This window comes from Trachinotus anak, unplaced genomic scaffold, assembly GCF_046630095.1.
Source record: "Trachinotus anak isolate AG129_WGS33_773 ecotype Australia unplaced genomic scaffold, CSIRO_AGI_Tana_v1 ptg000024l, whole genome shotgun sequence".
Lineage (NCBI taxonomy): Eukaryota > Metazoa > Chordata > Actinopteri > Carangiformes > Carangidae > Trachinotus > Trachinotus anak.
Window position 1 is genome coordinate 1367352 of NW_027273875.1, and position 24839 is coordinate 1392190.

Consider the following 24839-nt stretch of genomic DNA (forward strand, 5'->3'; position numbering starts at 1 on the left):
ACCGCCATCTAACACCCTGCTCACACACACACACACACAGACACACAAATACACACACACACTGACCAATTACCACTTCTCAAGTCATTGTGTCTTGGGAACAGTCAGGAAATTCAAGACAGACCAATACCAATAGATCCGTAACATACATCAAGTGATAGACCAAAGTGATAAACAAAAAGGCTGTTGACATTGTAATTTGATTTAGACTGACATGTTTGTGGATTACTTCAGGTCTAAAAAAGAAGCAGAATAAAGAAAACTTTTTTAAAAATATGAAGGTTTTTTTTTTAGGTTTGTTCAAGGGAATGAAAAAAAAGATTTAACATTAAATATGTCAAACTGCTCTGGAAGCAGATGGGGCTGTCCATTATTATCCCAAGCTCACAGCAGTAGCCAGCAGATGTGGCAGGAAGGAAGGCTGGGAGGGAAGGCTCTGGAGAGAAATCTAGGCCGTCCCTTCCGTGCATGTATGCCTGGATGATCACACCAACGAGAAATCTACAGTTCAACAAGCACTTCATGTAGGCCATGCCTGCAAGCCACACAGCTGCGGACAGAAATCTGCAAGTATCTCCAGTAGGTTATACGTCTTTGTGCACGTCTCTATGTCTATATGTGTGCGTGAGAGAGAGAGAGGAGGAGAGAGATGGATATAAATGTTAGGAAAGGGACTGTGTAAAAGTGCTGTGCAGATAAAGTTAAGTTCAAATTCAAAAATCCAAATTCAGAAAATGTCTTTATACATTTATTTGTTAGTATAATTATGTTATTTATTATACTAATCTAAAACTATATTATTAATAATATACAAAAAGGGTATTTAAATCGTGCAATTGAGAAAAACAACACTTGCATGATAAGATCAAACATTTGCTCTTGAGCACCACAGTCACACTTTAAATCCCTATATAAACATAATCCCTATAAACAAAACACAGTGTGTGATGAAGTCCCCTTAAATTAACAATTATAGGCCAACAATAGAAATAAACTATTGGATGCAAACACTGACAGTGGTCTTTACATTTTGTTATTGATCGGGAGCAGATACAGTCCATTCAACTTGATCTCTTTTCAGTAGTCTATATGTGTTACTGACATGAATGGCACAGTAAATGTACAGTAATCTCTCCTTGATGCATCCAAATATAGTCTAAATAAATACACCCCTTTCTTTCCCTTTTTTCTCTCTGACCCAAGCTTTCTCCAAAACAGTAATCCCAATTTGGAGGTGTAGTGGTTGCCATGGCGATGTGTGCAAACGGATAATGGGGCAACTGTTAACCTTTGACTGGTTAAAAGCCCCAAGCCGAGGGAGGGGGTGGGGTGGGGTGGGGTGGGGGGGGGGGGGTTGCAGGGAAACACACACGCACACACACACTGGGATGTCAGAGAGAAAGGAAATTCACACTCATTTCCTCCGTGTGGTTTCGGTACAAATCAACAACATCCTGTCCTTTTGTGAATCCTGCCTGCCCTCATGCTGGTTTGCGTTTCAGAGTAGGCGTTATAACCCCCCCCCCTCCTCCTCCTTCTTCTTCTCCTCTGTTTTTTTTTTTTTTTTTTTTTTCCCTGCCATAGAAGCTGTAGTCATACTTCACATTGTTGCAGAGGAAGGAAGGGCACGTCCTTGTTCGCAATAAACGGCTTTAGATAGAACAGGAAGGGTATTATTTATCCTAATCGAGCTGAGGCATGTAATGTGAAAGATTCTCGGGAATTTTGACATCCTCTTCGAGAAACCACTGATTATAATAATTAAAAAAAAATAACCCTCAAACGTCCAATGTTTTTTATTTATTACCCCCACTTGTATCACACTCTTCCAGATTTATGGCTTTTGCAGAGATTTTTTTTTTTTGTCTTTTCCAGGACACTGGCCATGACTGCATCTTCATATTTTTCATTAGACATTTTGGCACCAATTCATCACAATCAGAGGAATATTAGAGATCAGATTTGCCAGCAATGGAGAAATGAATTCATTCACAGCAGATTTAGCCCACTCACATCCCGCTCGCTCTCTCATTTATTACACAATGCAATAATCACGTCTCCTTTAACATGCAGCAGGAAGCGCGCTGCATAGATAAATAAATTAACAGGCTAAAATAAAGCGAGAGTGGCACCACCGCCGATGAGCCGACTCTTTATGTAAATCAGGCCTGACATTGCCCTTGTGACCAATAAAAGCCCCCACCTCTTCATTCTCTCACCCCCCTTCTCTCCCTCACACACACACACGCACACACTCTCTCTCTCGCACACACACACACACACACACACACACACCTCATTCGCCATTTCTTCCCATTCATAAAAATCTCGGCATCGCGCCTGCGCAATGCCATTCCGAGTCCTCCCCATTCATAAAAATGTAACCTCCGCATTTCAGCCTCCCCGAGTCGCTCTGCCCTCCCATTCACAAAAAAAAAGAGGGAAAAAAAAGCCGAGGCATCTGCGCAGTGCCGTCCCTTTCCTTTCCTCTACCCTCCCATTCATAAAAACTCACTTCCCTCCCCCTCGGTGGTTGCAACATCATACCCAAAGCTCTGCGTCCACAACCGCAGTCGCCTTTTACGCACCAGCGAGTGGAGATTAGTGCTGGAGACTCGCTCTCCCGTTCGCATACCTTGCTCTTATTATCTCCTAACATTTGGACTTATCTCTACTCGTCATTTTTGGAGCTACTCACTCGCTTGGACTGGACTATAACCCAGCGCGCAAACGTGGTGCGCAACGAAGAGATGAGAATTTTATCCTGAGACCACAGTAAGTGATCACCTCTGGTGTTTTTTTTTTTTTTGTTTTTTTTTTCTCACCGTTTAGTGTTTGTAACTTGTGAGTGTGTGGCTGCACCGACCGACCGACCGACCGCTCTGTCTCTTTGCTGCCTATACGCTTCACTGTCCCTCTCAATCCGCTGGGTCGCAGGCACGAAAACGCTCTTGCAAATTCTATTTTGCAACAAGCTGTTTCCCCGACCCGTGTTTGCACACTGAGTCAATATTTAACCACCGATTTCTTACCAAAAGCATGGTTGAGGGCGCACAGAGGGGAGACATTGTCGTGTTTTAAAGCGTAACTTTCGTAGCGCTCGAAATGCCGCTTTTTCTTTTTTCTTTTTTCTTTCTCTATCTTTTTTTTTTTTTTAGCAAATATGGATTTCAACATCTAACGCGTCGCCGTTTGTGGTTTCTTCTAAATCCGCTGTCGCAGTATGAAGCAGCGGAACGGACTGACATTTCCACCCGTGCCTGAGCCCCCGTCCTCTCGGCTGCCCGTACATGGTTCATCTCGGGCGGCTCGGTTGCGTGTCTCCTTCTCGCTCTGCAGCGAGCGCCCGGCTGGCACGCCATGTAGGTTGTGTCAGGTGTTTTTGTAATTAACCCCGAGCATTTCCATCTTATCCGGTTTATTCCCAATAAAATATCAAGATTAATATTTGATCGGCTTCTTTTGGCTGCCGCATAACGTCCAGGTTTACGCATCAAACTACGCACTTCATTGCCGCCGATTAAAACTACCCCACAAACGTCCCTCCGGCGGTGGCGCACGGTGCAGGCTACACCGTTTTCACCACCAAGCTTATACTTCTATACTTTGGTCAATTTACAGATATTAAGAGTGAGGTGTTGGATACGAGGTAGCAATGCCTATATAAACATGCTATTCGAGTATGCCGAGCGGCTGCCTCTGGTTTTTATTCACATATTGAAGGGAGGGACGCACACACGCACAGTTCCGACTTGGAGCTCATAATGGTCTAGATATGACGATCACAAAGATCGCTGGTGTCGGTGCCAGCAGTGTCGCAACAGGTTTCTCAACCAGGCTTTTGCAAATCTGAGAGGGGGGGTGGGGGGGGAATAAGACCAGCCGACGGCCAAGCAAAGTAAAGCAGTGACGAGTACTGGCTCATTTTTCCCAAAAATGGAAGCACGTTCATGCGCATTAATGAAGCGACAGGTTTTTAGGTAATTGGAAAATGTTGTCTTGAAAGAATAGATAAAAAAAAAGGGGGGGGGGGGGGTTAAATAAACAGGGTTTTGACGGGGTAGCCTATATCTGGCAATAAGGTAACTGAACACCGCAGATGTGGGTCAGTGGAAATGTCGGCTGAGCTGCGTCGTTTGTCTTCACTCATCTGTTTATTTTCTGTGAAGCAGGTCAGGTCTTTGGCGGCTGCAGAGCGGTCATTGATGAAATGGATGGAACCGTTTTCATTTCGGCTCATCATGACTGGGGCGCGCACTGATTCACGCTTGCAGCACCGAGTGCAGTCAGCGGCCTCCATTCACAAAAAAACAAAAAAAAACAAAAAAAAACCCTGCAGTTCACGAAACCAGTTTCATTCACAAATTTCCAAGATTGGTCTGATTCAGCTTTGTGTTTACGTGCAGCACACTGAGAGAGAAAATTTGCAAAAACTGAAATTATATAGGTTAAATTATATTAGGCCTATTTGGTGGATGGTGGTAGCTCTCATTTTACTGTGATTCCCTACAAAGACCTAATTTCCTTTGCTTCTTGCGTTCATTTTGTCTTTGTCGAAGTCCCTTTTCAGGCAACCTTCTCCTCTCTTTGCTCTGCCTTGTTTTGCATCTTTGAGTCTTTTGCATGCAAGCCCTGCTCTCTGGTCTTTGGAAGAGAGGCAATGAGAGCCCAACTTCTATTGTTCTAATGTCAAAGTTAGAATGGAGGAGGTTTGAAACCCTGTTGGTATTCAGTCTAAAAATCAAGATCATTTGGAAACTCTTCATTCAGATTATCACAAAGATCTGGTCTGGAAAAAGATTTCTGTTGACGGGCTGAAATGCTTTGGTTTTAAAGATTTGATAATTTTCTTGGCTGTAGTAAACTGCTTGTGAATTATGTCATTTTAACATGCTGTCTGATGTGTGGATTTGGAGTGATCCTGGATTGTCATTGTATGATTTATTGCAGTCACACAGAAAAGTCGCAGTGATGTGGGGAAAGTAGTCTTAGTAGTTTAGACATTAGATAAAGCAGCAGTCATCAACAGTGACGATGCAAAAGCAGCAGGAAAGTGAAGTTACACCAAAGAGGTTCAAAGGGACACTTTAAAACCTGACCTACCAATATACCTCAACATATCTTAGCATTTTTCTTACATCATGTCAAACAAACTCAAGGTTTCAACCACGACCTATCCTTGTTTGGTTAAAGACAAATTAAGGAAGGCAATGTGTTCATCATACACCATTCTTTAACCTGGCTGCCACTCTTTGAACACTTTTTTTTCACTGCCACCCACTTTTCATAATATGCTTTGCTTTATTTGTTGTTTAAGATAAGGCCTTTAGAAAAGAGGATCAAAAGGGGAAGGACTGAGAACAGCAGCAGCAGATGCTGGTAGTCATAACTGTCTTTCTTGTATCTGTCTTTTCAGTATTGCTAAATGCTGCTTTAGAGTGAAGACGTGCGAGGCACCAGCCTACACATGGAGTCCAGGGTTCCCCACCACATCCCCGGAGTGTCCTCCTCCCTCATATCCCAGCCCCTGCTGGACAGTCGGGTGCCCTATGGCCGCCTGCAGCACCCCCTCACCATCTACCCCATCGATCAGATAAAGTCCTCGCATGTGGAGAACGACTACATCGACAGCCCAGCTGTCGTCTCCCAGCAGCCCCCAAGCCAGAAGTCTGTAAACCGAAGAATCACCTGGCTTGGTCAGAACCAAGAGGCTTTCCTGGGGGCAAACCACAACCATCATCATAATCACCAAAACCAGCACCACCAGCAGGGCCGGTGTGAACCCCACCCTCACCAGGACACCACCACCCACCCTTGGATTTCCTTTAGTGGGAGGCCCAGCTCTATCAGCAGCAGCAGCAGCACCTCATCTGATCAGAGGCTGTTGGACCATGCTGCACCCACCCCAACGGTGGACCACCACCCGAACCTGCACCTCCACCAGGGCCCTATCAACACAGTCAATACCCGAACTCCAGGGTGTTTCACTTCCTCTGAATCTAAGGTCCTCACCTCCTCTTCCTCCGCTTCCTCCTGCTCCTCCTCCAAATCGCTGGACCTCAAGTCTGCTAAGATGCCTGCAGGAGGCGTGTGCTCCACTGGTGGCCAGCAGGGGTTGGCGCTGATCCCTTCCTCCCCAGCTGAGAAGAAGCACCTCCTTCTCTGCGAGCACTGCGGGAAGTGCCGCTGCACGGAGTGTACGCTCCCCAGACCCCTACCCTCTTGCTGGGTCTGCAACCAGGAGTGCCTGTGCTCTGCTCAGAGCCTGGTGGATACAGCCACCTGCATGTGCCTGGTCAAAGGGATCTTCTACCACTGTACTGAGGATGAGGATGACGAGGGCTCCTGCGCCGACAAGCCCTGCTCGTGCTCCCAGGCCAACTGCTGTGCTCGCTGGTCCTTCATGGCTGCCCTTTCCCTCGTCCTGCCTTGCCTCGTCTGCTATCTGCCAGCTATGGGCCTGGCCAAACTGGGACAGAAGTGTTACGACAATGTTAGCAGGCCTGGCTGCCGCTGCAAGAACTTGCAGGGTGGCATGAGCGTCCCTGTGTGTAAAAACGGAGGCGTGGAAGCAAAAGTTGGGACGCTAGAGAAGCAGCAGCAGGGGTCATGATACTGGACAAAACTGGCTGGCAGTGGCCTTGCTAGAAAAAAGTGGACAGGATTTCACAGTACTTGCTCGCTCTCTATGGATAGGACAATCCAACACCAACCCCTTAAACAACCCCATTAATCTGCTGGAAGATGACTTATGTAAAACAAAGGTACTTAAATGGCTTTTTGACCTATGTTTGATAGGGTGGTGAACAAAACGGGCCTGATCAGAGAGAGTTGGCTAGTAGGAATAGCTAACAGGCCCCCTTTTTTTGTTTTGTTGGTTTTTCTGTCTTTTTTCTTTTTGATTTGCGACACAAGAAGAAGACACTAGATTGTGGGACTGGTGCTTGTGTTGTTGTGCGAAGATGGCCCAAGGCACAAAGTCATTGTACCTCTCTGCTGCTCTGTATTTCTCAGCTAATTTTGTAACGGTAACTAACCAGATGCTGGTTGCTGATCCTCGGATAACATAGAAGTTATATGATGGAGATAAATATCTGTACAACCCCTCCCACCCCCCAAAAGCACAGCCCCGTGGTCCCCTTGTCTGAACAAACATGAAAACAAGTGATTACCTATACTGTGGCTTTATCATAGGCCACTGCAAGAGTGAAACCACCACTTACTCACTCACTCTCTCTGCTATTATGATGATCACCATCCCTTAGTGTCGCCATTTTTCCTCTTATACCTTAAGGATGCTGGCTTGGTATTGCTAACATTTTATATCCAGGAAGGAGCTGTAAAAACAAAACCTTTTGAAAATTTTAAATAATAGTAATTTCCCATAATTCTCCCTCAGCTGTACTACTGCAAGTGAGAAAGATAATCACTTTACAGTGTGTTTCCTATCTTGGGGGGTGAAGCCCAGACTTTCTAAAAGATTTTGAATGCCGTTCACCAATCACCTTAGAGGTAATGCATGTCATGACCTGCATGCTCTAGTGTAATGGTTACCCACCGTGCTAGAAGTCGATGTGTTGTAGAGAAACGTGTAAAAAAAAAAAAAGTACACCCAACCTTCTCAGGGACTGTTACAGTAATCCTCTCTAGAACTTGGCCTACAGCATGATGATTTCTAAACTGCCTAAGAGCCTGGTCTGCTTCCTCTTTGCACAAGAAGGCAAGAAACATTTAGGGGCCAAAAGGCAATAGTGAATAATTTAAAACAAGTAAGCTAAGTGAGAGACAAACTGGCCAGAAAATAATGTTTCCGGAGTAAAGAGGGGACACAAGTGATAGAGAGCGAAGAGGGGGAGAGAAGGCATAGCAAAGTTGTTGTTGTTGTGTTTGTATCTAGTCAGCCTTTGTCGAAATCAAACCTGCCACTTGCACAACCTTTTTAGGAAGACGCAAACCCCTTAAAGGATGTACTAAAGCACAGTATTAACCACCTCAGCTATCTCACATTACATTGGTGTGCACTACATTTAGCCCACACCCGCCACCCTACCCCCACACACACATGCAGTGTCTTCATTAACTTCTAATCATTATGCTGCATAGCTGCGTTAGTCATATAGTCTATCTTTTATTCCTAAAGTCTATTTTTGTGGCTTGCATGACATTCTTAGGACTTTGCCAAAGGAAGCTAGCATACAGTAGCATGTTTTCTCTGTCTGAGTGATCACAGTTGTTATGCACTCTTGCCAAATAGAGTTGACGGCAGTTGGTTCTTAAAGGCATGCTGCCCTTTAATACAGATGGCCTTTTCTGTTTGGCATAAAGGCATACTGTCTTTGTTGCTCTGTAACACACACCTCTCTTTCATGTTGGACCCTTAACTTCCATTAGGGCGCCTAACTGTGCTCACACTTGTATTTGTCTTTTGCACAAAACCAATATCACACAGGAAAAAAAAAAAGGAAAGAAAAAAAAACACACTGTCCTTAGTCTTGAATGTATGAGGCAATATTTTCAAAACCTAGCAATTCAGTCTGAGAGGAAGGTGCCAAAACTGAGAATGAGTGTGTGACTGGGCAAAGGCCTAGTGGGTGTAGGTGGGCAGCAAAAATCACAAATGTTTTGACAATATATTTAGTAATAGAGCTATGCAGGTGAAATGTTATTTGCTGTAAATAGTTTCACAACATTTGTGTTCTTTAGAAGAGACTTTTAAATGTCCTTGAAAGATTGCATGGTACATTATAACTACAATTCAGTACAAAATATATAGAGAATATATTAGATATATATTTTGAGGGTAAGATAAAAGTTGTTTTTGAGGTTGTGAGGAAAAAGAAAAGAGGGAGGGTGGCGAGAGGAAGGTTTAGGAAGGGGTAACAAAAATGACAGGTCTTTCGATCACTAGCACTTGATTTAGAAAAGTGTGCCCGGGCAATAAAAAAAAAGGAAGAAAAAAAAACTCCTGCTGTTTATGCTATCCATGGCTCATTAGCAGTCGAGAGGCTAAGCTAATTCCCTGGTTCCTCTCCGAGTCCTAAAGACTGTGGACTCATTGAATCCGCACAGGGAACACAATCTACCCCTATCCGGATCAACCCATTTCCTGCTGTTACTGCTCAGTGTCTCAGCTCTATCCCCTCTTTTTCTCTTTCTTACTCCCCTCCTCCTCCTCCTCCTCCCCCCCTTCTTCCTCTTCTTCCCTCCTTCCTCCCTGAGAAATTGTCCAACAAACACCCCTGGCCTTGATTGACAAACACAGCTGCTGTGCATAAACTTGTCATACCACAGAGACGGGAGAGAAAGACAAGCCTGTCTCTCTTTTTCTCCCTTTCTCGCTGTTTTGCGCCTGTCTTTGTTTCTCTCTCGGGCTGTGTTCAGTGCCATCTTTTTAACTAGTGGACCTCTTTTTTCAACAGTTGTTGCCTTTCTTTTCTGTAATTCCTCAGCTCTGTCACTGCAAGATTAATGTTTTTCACTTCACATTAGCTTTATACTTCTACATGTGCTCGCTAGCCTGTTCAAGGTGTGGAATAATCACCAACGACAACTCAATGATTAAAACCTTTTTACTTCTTTTCCCTTTTCCCCCCTTTGCTACAATGCTGTGATTTTTACACACTCATACCCCTTTGTGTCGCTCATTAGCGGGCACAGATTTTTTTTATTTTTTATTTTATAATTATTTTCAACCCAAACAAGAGGAAAAGTCTCATACAGCTGGGTGATACTACTCCATTCCTTTATGCCTTTGCAATGTCAGTGTTGGGGATTAAGAAACGAGATCTGTGCTTTTGTTTTGTTTAGATATAACAAAAAGAAAAAAAATCTCTCATATAAAAGGTTCCCTTTATAGATATATTTATTTTGAAGTTCTATTTTATATAGTATTTATTTAGATGCCAACTTTTTGTTTGTGAAGAAAGCTTATGTCGAAACGGAATGTACATTGACAATGGAAATATATATTGTTAAATATACCAGGCTGTTGTGTCATTACTTTTGTGAGCAGTTTTTAACCATATAACACACACACACACACACACACACACACACACATGGGATACCATATATATTGCAATGATACATAAGTTAAACAATGATTAAGCAACATTTTCTATTAAAGGCCCAACATGCTGAGTAAAACCTGAAAATCAGTAATGGCGCACATGTGTGGTACATTTCTGGACAGTAAATACATTATATATATAAGCTACTATTAGCTTTTCTGTAGCCACATGTACCTTTTGTGAATATATTTCAGTCACCAGATGCTGATTAATTTAACTATTAATCATTCTATAAAAAACATTTCCGGGCTGTAGTTGTTTTACATCAACACTTCAACTTCCTGAGCCCCCCCCCCCCCCCCCCCCCCCTTCCTGTGTGTGAATAGATGGCGCTCTATAAAACACTGGTGGGGTGGTGGAGGCCAAATAAAGCTGCTTGACCTTAAACTGAAAGAAAACATTACATAAGTAACAGGAAGTAATTCATAGACTTCCTCTGGAGGATGTAACAACATGAGCTGGTAAGACGGTCACTTCATATAAGAGCCTATACTTGATGGCTGCTGTGTGTGTGTGTGTGTGTGTGTGTGTGTGTGTGTGAGTGTGAGTGTGTTAAACTGACTTCCTTTTAGTTTATAGGGGTGGTCTGTTATAATCTGGATCTGTAACATTCCTTTCTCTCCAAAGCACCTCCTTATGAAGCTGGAGCACACACAAAACCTTCCTGTCACAACACACACATACACACACACACACACACACACACACTGTCATCACCCCCACCCCCCAGCCCACCTGTGCTGCTGTTACCCTGAGGCGTTCTCTCTCCCCTCATGCCCTCCCCCTCCTTGCACCTGGTAGAGGAGAGGGGAACGAATGAATGAGAAAAGGTAGGAAGAGAAGAGAAGAGAAGAGAAGAGAAGAGAAGAGAAGAGAAGAGAAGAGAAGAGAAGAGAAGAGAGGAAGAGCTGACCTGGCTTTTCCAGCATCACATAAAGAACATGTTTCCGCTGCAGAAGCCCTGCAGGCGCTGCTGTGTCTGCTCCAACAGGTGAGATCAGAGACCAACCTGCTTGTTTACCTGCCGGTCTGTCAGCACCCACCTGGGACAGCACACACACACAAACACCTGCATTTGACTTCCTCCACACCTACATTGTCATCTCCACCCCACCAGGCCACATATATATCATCAACACAGGAAGCTTTGGCACAGGCAGCTGAAGAGGAAACCATTTATTATCAGCTACTATTATGGCAGGTTGGATTCACTGAGGAACCAGTCCTGGGTCAAAACTTGTGTATGCAAATAATTATTTGTGCTGTGGTTTGCGGGGGGGGCTGAGTTCACAACAGGAGACAATGCAATAAACACATCTAACATTTATATATGCTATATATATATATATATATATATATATATATATATATATATATATATGTGTGTGCTAATATGTGTTAGCAGAAGCTAGTATGTCAGACTGTTGCTGCTGCTTGTTTGATGTTTGTGCTCTGCTTCATTTGCAGCATTATTGTGCAATGTGAAAGAATAAGGTCGTTACACCCAGCACACATACACACATCAGCTGTTGTTATGGCAGAGTATTTCAGTTGCGGCCGGTAATTTCCTACACATGCAGACATTCACAAATGAATGAATGCCCATGGGAAAAAAAATATTTTGATTATCTAAAATAGCAACTCAGAACAGGACATTAATAAAATGTGTGTCCATGGGATAGAAAAAGAAGAGGAGAGAGTAACAGAGTCATTTCATTCTGTAGAAGTGTGTCACTGGCCCTCAGGCTGGATGGGACTTTGTTCCAGTTAGAACACATGTGACTAGTGTGTGTGTGTGTGTGTGTGTGTGTGTGTGTGTGTGTGTGTGTGTATGTCACTACATATGAGTTCAGCTGAAAAGAGCAGTTGTGTTGCGATAACACAGGACAAAAGGATCATCAGGTGCAACCTCCAAGCTCATGTTTGTTCTCTTATCTGCTCCGTTTCACAACTGGCAGAACTCGTACTGCTACATCACCGCAACGCCATTCATCAATGAGGCCTGAGATACAACTTAAAGGAGCAAACCGCTAATTTTCAGCGTGAATCTGCATTTAGGTTACATGTGTTAGACTGATGCTCAGAGGCTGTGGGTGGGTGGGGGTGGGGGTGGGGGGGTTACATGCAAGTTTCCTGCAATGAATAATGTTTCCCCTCAGCTGGTCTCTGAATCCGTTTGAGATTTTCAAGAAGCTAACTGTAATTTTGGCTTTCCAGCACTTATGTGCATCAAGTTAGCTCAAGTAAATCCCCTGCAGTTTGCTGTTTAGATGACATATTGCAAAAGTCATTTTCACATCTGGTGTAGCACTCAACCGAACCCCCTCGCACCACCGACTATCCCCCCAGATGAACACACACACACACACAGAGAGAGACACACACATACTCAGACACACACTTCCCTCCCTTTCTTTTCCTTCTACCCCCATTTATTTATTTCAGTCATAATTTATATTTATATTTTTTGTGAACATACACAGTGTGACACTTGAGAAAACAGCATGAGATAGCTTCCTTGTCTGACGAATTGTTGCTGAAGTCAGGTTCAAACTACAAAATGACAGGCTAAAATAACCCAAACCAATAGACGTGGGGTTTTGGTAACTTAGATCAGCATCAGACATGAAAGTTTCTCATGTTATCCTCTGTAGTGTGTCATAGTGGAAAACGACCCCTCCTGTACCGACAGTACAGCTCACAAAGCCCCACAGGAAAGATAAACACGTCATATTTTTTTGTTTTCTTTTTCCAGGTTTTTTTGGTCCTTACAACATTCTCCATGACGTTTTGGACACCATGAGTTCCCGATCATAGAACCGACAAAAGAAAATGCTAATTAATGTGCATTTTATGTGCCTATTAGGAGTTAGCATCGACATAAACAACAGGAAGTGCTAATTCGCTAATTACGATGGAACTAAAAGAGCCCCAGTCAAACCTTAAACAATGGAAATACCACGTGGAAAACATAGAATCATGGCATTTATGTTTGTGTCATTATTAATTAGAGGAAGGTTAAAGACTCCACTTCTTTCCACACAGATCTGATGTTTTCATCTGCTGCTATTTTTTCATATCTGTGGTCGAGCAAAAGTTTCAGTGAACGTTTGAGTCACATCATGTACGTCATTATTTATTCACTAAGTCTGTTTCCATTGTACTTAATCACATTTTGATTTTATTAATACACCAGCTTTTTTCACTTCAGCCACATTCAGAAATTTTAATATAATATTTTGACTTTTGCAGTTTCCATACTGGCAATTAAAAATGGGCATAAAAACAGGTGGAAGTGGAAATGCCTTTAGAGACTTGGTTGCCTGCTGGTGACTGAAGGTGGGGTGGGGGTGGGGGGGCAGGGGGTGTGGGGGGGCTGGGGGTGAGGGGGTGTCTGTAGGGATCTATGCTCATATATGAGGCAGAAATGGCAAGTGCACGCTGCTTGGAAATGAAACCCCTGACATTTAGACCTGCAGACTGCAAAATCCTGTCATCTCACACCACGCAAACACACATGCACAGATGTAGAAACACACACAGTATCTCCTCCTCTGCCCCCCTCCTCTCCCCTCCTCTCTTTCCTCGGTGGAATTCAAAAGTAAAATGAACCTAAGTGTGACAGGACGGCTTCAGCTGCAGGAAAAACACACATTTCAACACTCAGGAAGTGGCAGGGGAGGCAGGGAGGAGAGGCGCAGGAGCTGCTGGGACAGTTGGAGGAGGAGGAGAACAGGGAGCAAAGGAGGAGCGGTTGTTCAGGATTCTGAGAAGCTTGTCTGATTTAAAGTCCATGCGTGATAAAATGGTCAATGAGAGCCTCAGTGTGTTTGAGCTGCAACTGTAGATGTTAAATTAACAACATCTTGAAGTTTTTCATGTATAATTTAATCCTTAATAGCTATTGTCAAACTTCCAAATTGTTTTAATTTCCAGTATGTCAAACACACAGAGCGGTGGTAATGGCACATTTTTTCATGGAAGAAAATATTACCCAGTTCACGGCTTAAGTGTTCCTTTGAGCCCAAGGAGGCGAGAGAGGAAGAAAGACGGAAAGAAGAAGAGAAAAGAGAGATTAGCCACGATTTTTGTGCCACAGTTGCCTGCCTACCAGCAAGTCACCCAGGCAGTCAGCCTGTCCACCATGAAGCCAGTCACCCAGCCAGCAAACAAGCCAACCGGTCCATTTCATTCAGCGGGGCCACTGGCATGGGACCAAGTAATGCCACTAAACAAAGAGCTACTGTCTTGCATCACTTCCCCTCAGAGAGGCCATCCAGGCCGCAGCCTCTTATCACCAGGCACTGCCAGTCTGCAGCACACCAAGGCCTCCACCACACCGGCCTCTTTACTGCTTTCTATTCCAGCCCTCTCCCATTATACTAACCCTGTACCCAGGGGGAGGATTGTATGTCAGCAAAAGGGGCAGTACATAAAAAGACAAAACAAATTAAATACATCAAATAGCATTTTAATTGGATTTCATCTGTCCTCTCAACATAAGGGAGTTTTTTGTTTTTTTTCACTTGTGCAAAGGAATACAAAAGTCAGTTTTCCACTTCTTGTCAGTGGACTTACACTTCAAGACCGCAGTCTTGGTTCTCAGATTTACAACTGAGGGAGAAACATTTTAAAACATTTGAAACATAAAAATGTGGTATTCCACTGATTATTCTATTCTACTCTAATGTGATCCTATTATTTTCTTATTGCAGAAGTTAAGCAGTGAAAGTCTGGAATCTTAATGGACAGCTTTGCTCCTCAGTCTTGATAAGTATTCTGCCGGTGTAGTTTGATACTTCCTTCCATTCCACAACCTCCGTGTTTGCATGTGTCGGTGTGTGTGTGTGTGTGTGTGTGTGTCATGGATGCGTGTCTGTTTTCAACAGGCCCTGTGGCTGCCTAAGGGGGGTGGACATGTGTAAAGGAACAGTTGCATTCCTTTCAGATCCTCCTCTCAAAGGGAAAACACACACATGCATACACACGCACACACACACGCGCACTCATTCAAGTCTATACAAACTGAGCTTACAAGAACACGCAAACCCACACCCTCTCTCCCCTCTTTCTCCCTCTTTCTCGTTCTCTCTCTTTTCTGAACAACAGCGGAGCAGGACGGTCCCCCGAGGCATCTGAGGGGCCAAAACTGAACCGACCAAACTTGGCTTCCGACCCCAGAGCAGCGACACGCCCACTTGGCGGCGGCCTGCAGTGCATTCCTGGTGAGAGCATTGTCAAAGCCAAGCACTTCCTCTGGAGCAGGGCCAGCCCCACCACAATAACATTTCATACATTTATCTCTTGGCTTGAGTCTCTTACACTCAGTACTGACACAAACAGAGAACACACACACGTGTACATGCAGAGGAGAGATATTGCGTGTACGTGCATGCGCACACATACAGAGAACAGTGTTGCAAAACACTGTTTTGATTCTTTGCTCTCATATCTCTCCCTCTCCTCCTCTCCGTCCAAGTATTCCTGTTCTTTCTCTAATCTTGTTTTCTCTTTTCTGAAGTGAAGCCGACTCCGTCTCTCTCACGACTTCACCTCATAGTGAATTACATCACTTTCAACCTGACCTCCACTTGTTAGGGGATACAGCTGATATCCTATCCTCCTCAGCATCATGGATCTCTTTACATGGGTTCTCAAAACCTTTTCAGTTTGAGAAAGTCACGAAATTATTTTATAAAACTCCTCATAAGTGAAAATCAGATTCAGTGACTCTTTCTGGGGAAAAGGACAGACAGCTTTTGAGAAAGATTTTGCTTTGAGGCCGGAACCAATATTGGACAGGCAAAAATTACTTCATAGAAAACTGAATCAGTCTTTAAAAGCTCCATCTTTAAGCTACCTGCTAAAGCTGCTGCCTTGGTTTCCAGTGTTGGATGTTTTTTTTGTTTTTTTTTTCTCATAATGAAAATTGAGGTTGAGGCTGGTTTCTTTCAGGCTACAATAGGATGGTAATTAATTAGCACACTACATTAGAAACACAAGCAATTACAAGAACTGACAATGGTAAGCAACAACAAAAATGCATACAAGGAGAAAAACAAGCTGGCTTTCAGGACCTTGTGAGCTATGGAGTAATTTTGATTGGATGTATGTTAATAGTTGATAATTATTCTCACTTTTTCTTCTGCTGTAAACACACTTGTCTCAATTAAATCAAACCCAGTTAGCTTGAAAAGTTATTTTCATTTTCAATTAAGCTTGCAATTCCCTTCGTGACTAATCAATAAATTATTTAGTCTGTAAATGTCAGAAAATAGTGAAAGGTGTCTGGTATATAATTTCACATGGTGAAGTATTCAAATTGATTGTATTATTTAAATCCAAACATTTCTGTTGACAATCAGATGTGAAAAAGAAAAGCAACAAATCTTAACATTTTGTTTTAATCAAAGCAGATGAAAACTTCTGATAAATTTCTTGTCGATGGAGGAATTGATTAATCGACATATCATTGCAGTTCTAAAATCAACCCAAACTGACTTGACTTGGACCAAATTTAACTGCGATGCAATTGAAAATGTATCAAACTTTGAACTGAACTGAATTTGACAGATGGAATAAAGACAATAAAAAATAATAACTGTGTAACCACAGCATCACATACTGCAGAACAGCTGTTTTCATGTCTCGCTTTGTTAAAAAAGACATGAATGTATCATGTTGGTGAAGGTCATTGTGAATGAGTGAGTTAGTGAGTGCGTGGTTGAGTGAAATATAAAGAAAATCTAAAGATATGTGCATCTTCACTTAAACATAACTGACTTTCCACAATAGAGCAGTGTTTCTTAGATTTACCACCGAGTTCAAAGTCACCACCAGATGCTTCTTAACACGGTTCTTACTTGAAGGTTAAATCTGCTTCATTCACATGTCTCCTTGTCTGTCTGTGCTCCAGTTTCTATTTTGTCAGAGCAAATACAAAAGCAGCCAAACACACAGAGAGAAAGAGAGACAGACACACAGAGAGCGACTTATGTAATAGTTATGACTTCACAGGAAGTCAGCACCATTGTGTGTGTGTGTGTGTGTGTGTGTGTGTGTGTGTGTGTGTGTGTGTATACCCATTCATGCATGCATGTGATGTGTGTATGTGCATGTTTGTGTGTGAGTGCGTATGTGGGCAGTGTGTGCCCAGGACTGAAACATGAATGTATGCGTGCATGTGTCTTTGTGTGTGTGTGTGTGTGTGTGTGTGTGTGTGTGTGTGTGTCAGCTCCATGGCTGGACAGGAAGATGAATCAATGTCCAGTTTGACAGGTGGAGCTGCGTTTGTGCACGTGGACCAGAAATGCTTCCTCACCAGGACGCTTCTTCTGTACTGTTTGTTGTGTGCACTCGTATCACGTGGTTTGCCTGGTCTCTATGTGCGTGGCTTTTGTGACAAATTAAAAACCATGCAAGATCCCCCTCCACTTAGCAGTTGCTCATTTGGACCCAAAAGAGCCTGGCCAGCCAGCGTTTCTTCTTTTTAGCCTTCATTTCCAACATCTCCTTGATGCAACTCTTTTGTTTGTTTTGCAGACCTATGTTTTTTCTTCTGTCTTGCCTGTTAATCACACTATAAAATGGTTGGGAACAACTCTCCACAGGAGACATAAAAAATGCAACCAAGCACAGAAGGAATGTTATAAACTGTCTATATGTAGCCCTATAAATCCCTGTCATATTATTGTATAATGTCACTGAAGTATTACAAGTAATTGGAGAAAAAGCAGTTAAACAAGAAGACGAATTCCTCCATTTAGCCGTTAACATCAAAGTCTGGGGTGAGGTTCATATAGATTTTTCAATATAAAGCAAACGAGAGCAAATTATTTTCTGCTTGTTAAATTTCTTCTCATAATAACTTGTAGATTCAGTTGTGGAACCCATGCAGCTATAAAACAGGGGACAGAACACACTGACCTTAGCTTGTAAAATCCACTCAATCAACAAAAGTCATGGCTCACGACCTTCTGCAAAGCCTTTTCTATGGTGTAAACTGGCATTTGTCCCAGATACTGTACGGTGTCTAAATAAAACACCTGTTTAATAAAGCCCCTGTGTGGGGCAGCAGTGACAGTTTTCCCCCATCATTAATCTTTTCCATTTACATTGATTTTAACCTTTTTTTTTTTTTTTTTTTTTGCTCTGCACTGATTACTTCGCCAAAAAGTTACAGTTTTACATCTTTGTTTTTGATTTTCTGCTATCAAACAGTAGCAAATTGCCTTCACCTTTTTTTTTAATGTTAAAAGTACACTTGCATGTTGAAATTTAAGTGGTGATTACTCTCCATATGCTCCATCCAGAGAGAGGTCGCTCTAATGATGGATGAATCTCTGAAGATCACCATAAAGAGTTAACTGTTGGAAATCTGATGGGCTGTTAAGCTGGTGTGAATGAAATTCACTCATGACCAACTTATTTTTGTAACTGTCACTGATGCGAAGACCAGAAACAAGAAATCCAGGTTACACACCAGACTGGACACAGGCAGCTTATGTGAACTTTACCCTGTTGATATGGACATATGTTGGCCGAGACTCTGCCTCATCTTGCAATAACAAACTATGAATGCATACACACACGCACAAAACTAATATGCATGTACTCACTCACACAGACCCTGGGACAGTTGTAGAGTTGTGGTGTGTTGTACTGAAATAATGATGTTACATACATCTGTTACTCAACTGAATCCGCCAACTCACTCACTCACTCACACAGGAGAGGAGAGGAGACTTTCCTTTTGGTCACATCCTTGTCGACATTCGATCGCTAACACAGCTCTGCCCTGAAATGCCCTCCTTTCTTCCTGTTAACATACATCTGTTTAGTCAATATCATGAGCAACAAGGAAAATCACCATGGCAACCCATCAGAAACAACAAACAACTCGCCATCTCTCACACTAGTGCACCTGTAGGCAAAAAGTAAAGGGGTCAACTCATGTTTTCTCGGATATGTGAGATTTGTGCGCATCAGTGCATGTGTGTGTTTGCATGTGCATGTTTGGGACCTCAGGGTGGGGTATCTCGGCATGTCTCACCGTGGTTCAATGTTTCCTTTTAGCTCTGTTGGCACTCTCATGTTCCTGTTGGCTGACCTTTTCTCTTCCTGTGAAGTTCCTGTCATGCATTCTCTGTTCTTGAAGGTCACAGATCTCTTAGCTGAAGCCAGCCATAAAAAAAAAAAAAAAAAATTAATTTGAGAAAGAGGTATATTACCTCATATAATAGGGATGAATATCTGAAATATTTGATTATATGACAGTAAAGCTGCGGTTTAGTTAAAGTTACTGTAAAAACGCAGTGAGCCACATATATCAGGCAAAAAGAAAAGAAAAAGCATTAATATATACTTAAACTAGTAAACCTTATTATTATACAACATTTTGTATATTGGATTATTGGATTACAATCACTGATGTACTAATGTGTTCATCACTGTAATGTTACAGTTGGAAAAAATTGGGGCTAGTTTTAATTACACTATGTAGTGCTGAGTATACCCCTGGGGGATCAAGTCGTATTTTATCTTAACCTGTAATAATAAATCATAATTTATTTGATACTTATTTGTATTAATAATCAAAATCTGCAAAGTAACTATTAATTCAATTAATTTCAATTTTATTTGTATAGTGTCAAATCATAATATACATTATCTCGAGGCACTTTACAGAGTGAGGTCGAGACCTTACTTTGTTATAGAGAAAAACCCAACAGTTCCCACAAAGAGCAAGCGCTTGGCGACAGGGGGGAGGAAAAACTCCCCTCTAACAGGAAGAAACCTCCAACAGAACCGGGCTCAGGGTGGGCGGCCGTCTGCCTCGACCGGTTGGGTTTAGGAGGAGAAAAGAGGGGGTGGGGGGAGGAGAGGGGAGAAAAGAGAGAGAGAGAGAGACCAGGAACACCTGTATAGGTCATGGTGTTCAATAATAATGACAGATAACACTATTAAATAAATGTAGTGAAATGCAGTGGAGGAAAATACAACTTACTCAAGTGCAGTACTTGACTAGATGTACTTTCCACCACAGGAAAAAAACATGTAAGAACTAAAGTGTAAGACATCTCCGATTCTACTGGATCAGTTTTGAGAATTCTTTATTTTTTTTAAGTTTGTATGTCACGAGTCCCCCAATTTTGGGAATGTGCAACATTTATCCGAATGGCCTCTCTATTAATGTTACCCAACAAAGCGCTGTATCCAGCTGTCAATCAACAGGCCTCCCAGGACAGAAGCTCTGAAAACATGGAGAGAGCGAATGAACTTTACACCCCCTGGACTCACTTCCCGCCAGCCATTGTGAAAAGTGATTTAGTAAATGGTTTCCAAGAATCTCTAGAAACTAGAGGAACTAGTGTAACTGAACCACATATTTGCGCACGTGCACACAGAGAGAGAGAGATGTGCATAGATATAGAAACTTAGTCGAATGTATATTAGCAGTAAGTATTGTAAATTGTAACTGGAGAGAGAGAGAGCAAGAGAGAGAGAAAGAGAGAGAGAGAAAGAGAGAGAGAGAGAGAGAGAGAGAGAGAGAGAGAGAGAGGCATCATTCAACAGCCGCTCCTCCATCCAGGAGCATCGGATATTGGATTAGTCTTAATCTCCCTCTCGTTCTTTTCTCACGTTCCTCTTTGCAGGGTGTGTGTGTTTGCGTGTGTGTGTGTGGTTGCATACACTTGTCTGCCTCAACCCTTCCTCACAGTCCCAGTCCATCCTTACCTGACAATGATGCTGTAAAGAGGAGGCCCATGCCTCCGTGTGCTGTATGTCTTCACTGCTGAGGTCAGACAGAAACTGTAACTAATGCTTTCTATGGAGAATATAATGAAATGCATGTAAGATTAAAATATAATTATCAAATTAAGCATGATGATTCATCGTTGACCTTGGAAACTCAGTGCTCACTTACAGGGTTTTCCTGGCACTTTTAACACTCACTGTCTTGTTCTGCTGTTAAGTAAACCCAGAGTGTAGAATAGTTCATCACAGATTTTTTTTATGGAGACTTTATTTTTTTGTAGCTTTCCTAGCTGTTTTTCGAATGTGGGAACATGGTGAAATACAACATGCAAATACAAAGATGCAACTTAACAAACACAATAACAATGCTCAATTATCTGTAGTTTAAAGTTACACTCAATGGGCTTCACATCAGGAAGAACAATTAAGGATGATTGTTCGTAATTTCATGTCTTTAATACTTGGAGGGAAACACAGCTAGAGATTTGGAAAGTGAGTGAGAGAAAGACAGAGGTAGAGAAAAGAGAGAGTGACTGAGAGTCACTGAGGGAACAAAGACAGAGCACCTGTTCAGCGACCTCAGCCCGGACAAAGACACCTCTGTCCCACAGTACAATGACATCCGGGACACTGTGACTTCCTGTGTCTGGTGGGATGACCACAAACAGCACAGCGAGCTAGCTGTTTGTGCAGGCTGAATCTATTCACACACACACACAAAACCCGGCAGCACACCAACTTGGTCCTCTCACTCATTTTATACATTTTAAACTTTACATTTTGCTGTGGCTGATTGAGGTCATCAGCATCCTGCTTGTAATATTTTCTGTCCTTTTCTTACAGATTTTAATGCATTTTAATCATCATAAATTTGAATTGTGTTATGTCTATTAAGATCTACAAAGCGAAATAAGGAGCAAAAAAAAAAAGAAAAAAGAAAAGAAAATAGCAGAAATTAAACTTATTATGTGCCACAAAAGTTGGCCGCCCTCCTCCTTCAGGGCTAAATTTCGGATGCCAAACTTGAGACTCCCATCGCCATGGAAACAGCTCAACGGCCAAAAAAGAAATGCAGGTAGCATTTCTCAAACGTTGAAGTTACCAATAGGAGGTCAAAATGAGAGAGAAAGGGAAAAGCTTTTTGAAAACAGGGACGTTGCATTAAGGCTTCCACCAAAGAATTTCTTCCTTTCTTTCCTTTTCTTGTCTTTGGCCTCAGAATTCAGCTCAGCAACAAGTCCATAATATGCAGTATGTGTTACATAATTGTCCACCATCTCAATGTCTGTGTCTTTGATAACAGGAAGGAGACTCAACCTTCTAAAATCAACAAACCCGTCCTTGGATTTTTAAAGCTGTGCAGTTCAAGGACATCAAGGCATAAAACTTCCTGCGTACAGACTTAGAAACTAAAATGTATTTTAGTTTTTATAACTGCTGCAGCCACAGCTTTGAATCATTTACTTTCAAAATGTGTCAACCTTTAGAGCTTACTGGTTAGCTTCTAACTATTTTAATCAATAACTGAGTCAAACATGAGATTTCAAGACCATGTTTAACCACAAGCAAACACTATTTTGATACACACAAAACAATGTGCAGGTTTATGTTATTTATGCTCTGGCAAAAAAAAAACCAAAACACAATATACTTGCCTTCATAGGCATCTATTTTATAAAGTAACTCTCTTTACAATAAATACAGAGATGTAAATTGGAAGTAGGTGGATAAACTATGATTACAAAAAAGACAAATATATTTAAAATCTGTTTCCTCTATTCACTGTAACTTTAAAGTTAATAACACTAAATGCACACTGATGATTTATGTTACTGAAAAAATTACCCTAAAATGCTGGTAAACAGATTTTTGGTGAATTTAGCTACCACTCTACAGTGAGTACATGTCAGAGATAAATTAAATGCAACTTCTGTAAACCAATTACATACATTCCAACTCAACCAAACCCTGTACTGGCAGAGCTGCATTACAGTCATTATGGCACAAGATATATGGGAAAAGAACAGGGAACAGAGCCTCGCCAATAGGACGGCATGATGGAAGTTTGATCCTGGCCACCAATTATGTGGTTGCTATGTTTCCTCTGTTGCTACCCTGGTATCTTCTTTTCACACGCCAGAGAGGAAGACAACGAGCGGAGAGGAAAGGATATTATAAGCGCGTGTTGTATGTATAGGTGAAGTCAAAAATATATCAGTCGTGGGGCTATAAATAGAGAAGCAAGAGTTTTGTGAAGTGTTTACAGTGAGAGATTTTTGTTGTGAGATTTTTGCACCACACCATTGAAACACTTACGGTAGAAACCCTGATGTGGACATGAATGGTCATTACAGGTAAGCGCGTACTATAAATACCTCCACATATCTAAATTTGCTCACTTACACACTAATGAGACAAAGGTCTGCTACACTTTCTGCAGAAACAAAGTGTTAATAAAGAACCAACAAGTGAATGATGCGCCATAAAATATCAACTCTAGATATTAAGCTGCCAAAAGACAGAATTAACTGATCTCTACTGGCACCACCATATAATGAGGCAACCTTTATGAAGGGCTTGATAAGCTCTAACTAATGTCTTAATTAAAGAATAATAAATCAATTAATAAACTAGACTAGGCCAATAGACCAGTTATAAGCCATTGTCAAGCGCAACTTTGGGGTTGCAGTGTTTTGAAAAATCCAACTGGCAGGTGTTTATTCTTTATATTTGGTAATAATGCAGTTGCAATTGGTGGTCCAGTCTCATGGATTTCACGTTTTCTAAAAAACAATCATCAACTCTGCAGCTATAAATGTAAATAGGTCATTAATGAAGATTTTTAGTCATGAAGTCTGTGGTTGTGAATGCAAATAGGTTGTGGTTAAACAGATAAATGACCAACTCTTAAAGCACTTAAATGCCACACATTTTTTACAAAGCCTTCCTCCGGCAACATATTTCAACATAATGTGCACACATTGGGGCAGTGTCAGATCTGTCAAACTATGAATGTAAACATCAGATACATAAAAACAAATAAATGAATCCCTCTGTGTATACTCAGCTTTTTGTTTGTTTTAGTCCCATGTTGGGTGTTGGCGTGACCCCCCAGTGATACCACATGATCTTCTTCCCTCGCTCGACTTATCAAAATTAGTTTGACACATAGAGCCACAGATTTACACAGTGAATATTTGACATTTTGGAGGCTTGGATGTTTAGAGGCCTATGTGAGCTATGGTTACCCAGAAACCACTTCTCTCCATCCAAATTCGGAAGTGCACACATATCAGTGCTGCAACAGTTTCAGTCTCAAGCCAACACAGAACACCGATGAAATCTTTGCTTTTGCATGGTGGTGAATTCAGCCAATAAGACAGCAAATTCATTTTCTGAGACTTCTATTACAATCTACATACAGTAGAGTAGTACATAGGTAGTTTGACAGTGAGATACAATTTGATGCTGAATTGAACAGCGACAAAACTTAAAATATAAGTGATTATTAGTGTTAATTTAATGATGTCTACATCTGTATCAGAAGAACAGGGCAGTAAATGTAGCTCCTCTTACACTGTGTCCCTTAATTCTATGGTGGCAAAAAGGAATTTAACAAGTTAAAGGAATAGTTTGACATTTTTTGAAATGCACTTATTCTCTTTCTTGTCAAGAAAAGACTCCCTCTGTTTAGTAAATATGGATTTTGCATCAGCACCTTGGGTTTGCATAAAGGCTGGCAGCAGGAGGGAAGGCGTGCCTATCAACACCTGTAAATCTCACTATTTAAGATGATGCATTTTGGTTTTTTTTACTTAATCTGTAAAAAAATAAAAATAAAATATGTGTAAAATGACAATCACATGACTGAAATTTTTGTCCCACACATATCCCTTGTTGTGTTGTGTCAAGGCATTTAACATAGCATATCTTATCTTCCTGTGTGTTAACGGGGTTTTTTTTCATGAAATTATTTGGATTGAGGTCAGATGACTGGCTAAGCCAATCAAG

General features: G+C 41.8%; 1 protein-coding gene across 1 annotated transcript; it reads left to right on the plus strand.

The window, feature by feature from the left end:
* Positions 1-2570: 2570 nt before the first annotated feature.
* Positions 2571-8962, plus strand: spry4 (sprouty homolog 4 (Drosophila)). The gene is made up of 2 exons (XM_071460865.1): positions 2571-2775; positions 5417-8962. Exon 2 carries the CDS (start codon positions 5468-5470, stop codon positions 6611-6613), a length of 1146 nt encoding a protein of 381 aa, XP_071316966.1. The 5' UTR covers positions 2571-2775; positions 5417-5467; the 3' UTR covers positions 6614-8962.
* Positions 8963-24839: the final 15877 nt, after the last annotated feature.

What these genes read in the sequence shown, in the direction of transcription:
- spry4 (XM_071460865.1), top strand. Translation starts at nt 5,468, where the DNA reads ATGGAGTCCAGGGTTCCCCACCACATCCCCGGAGTGTCCTCCTCCCTC.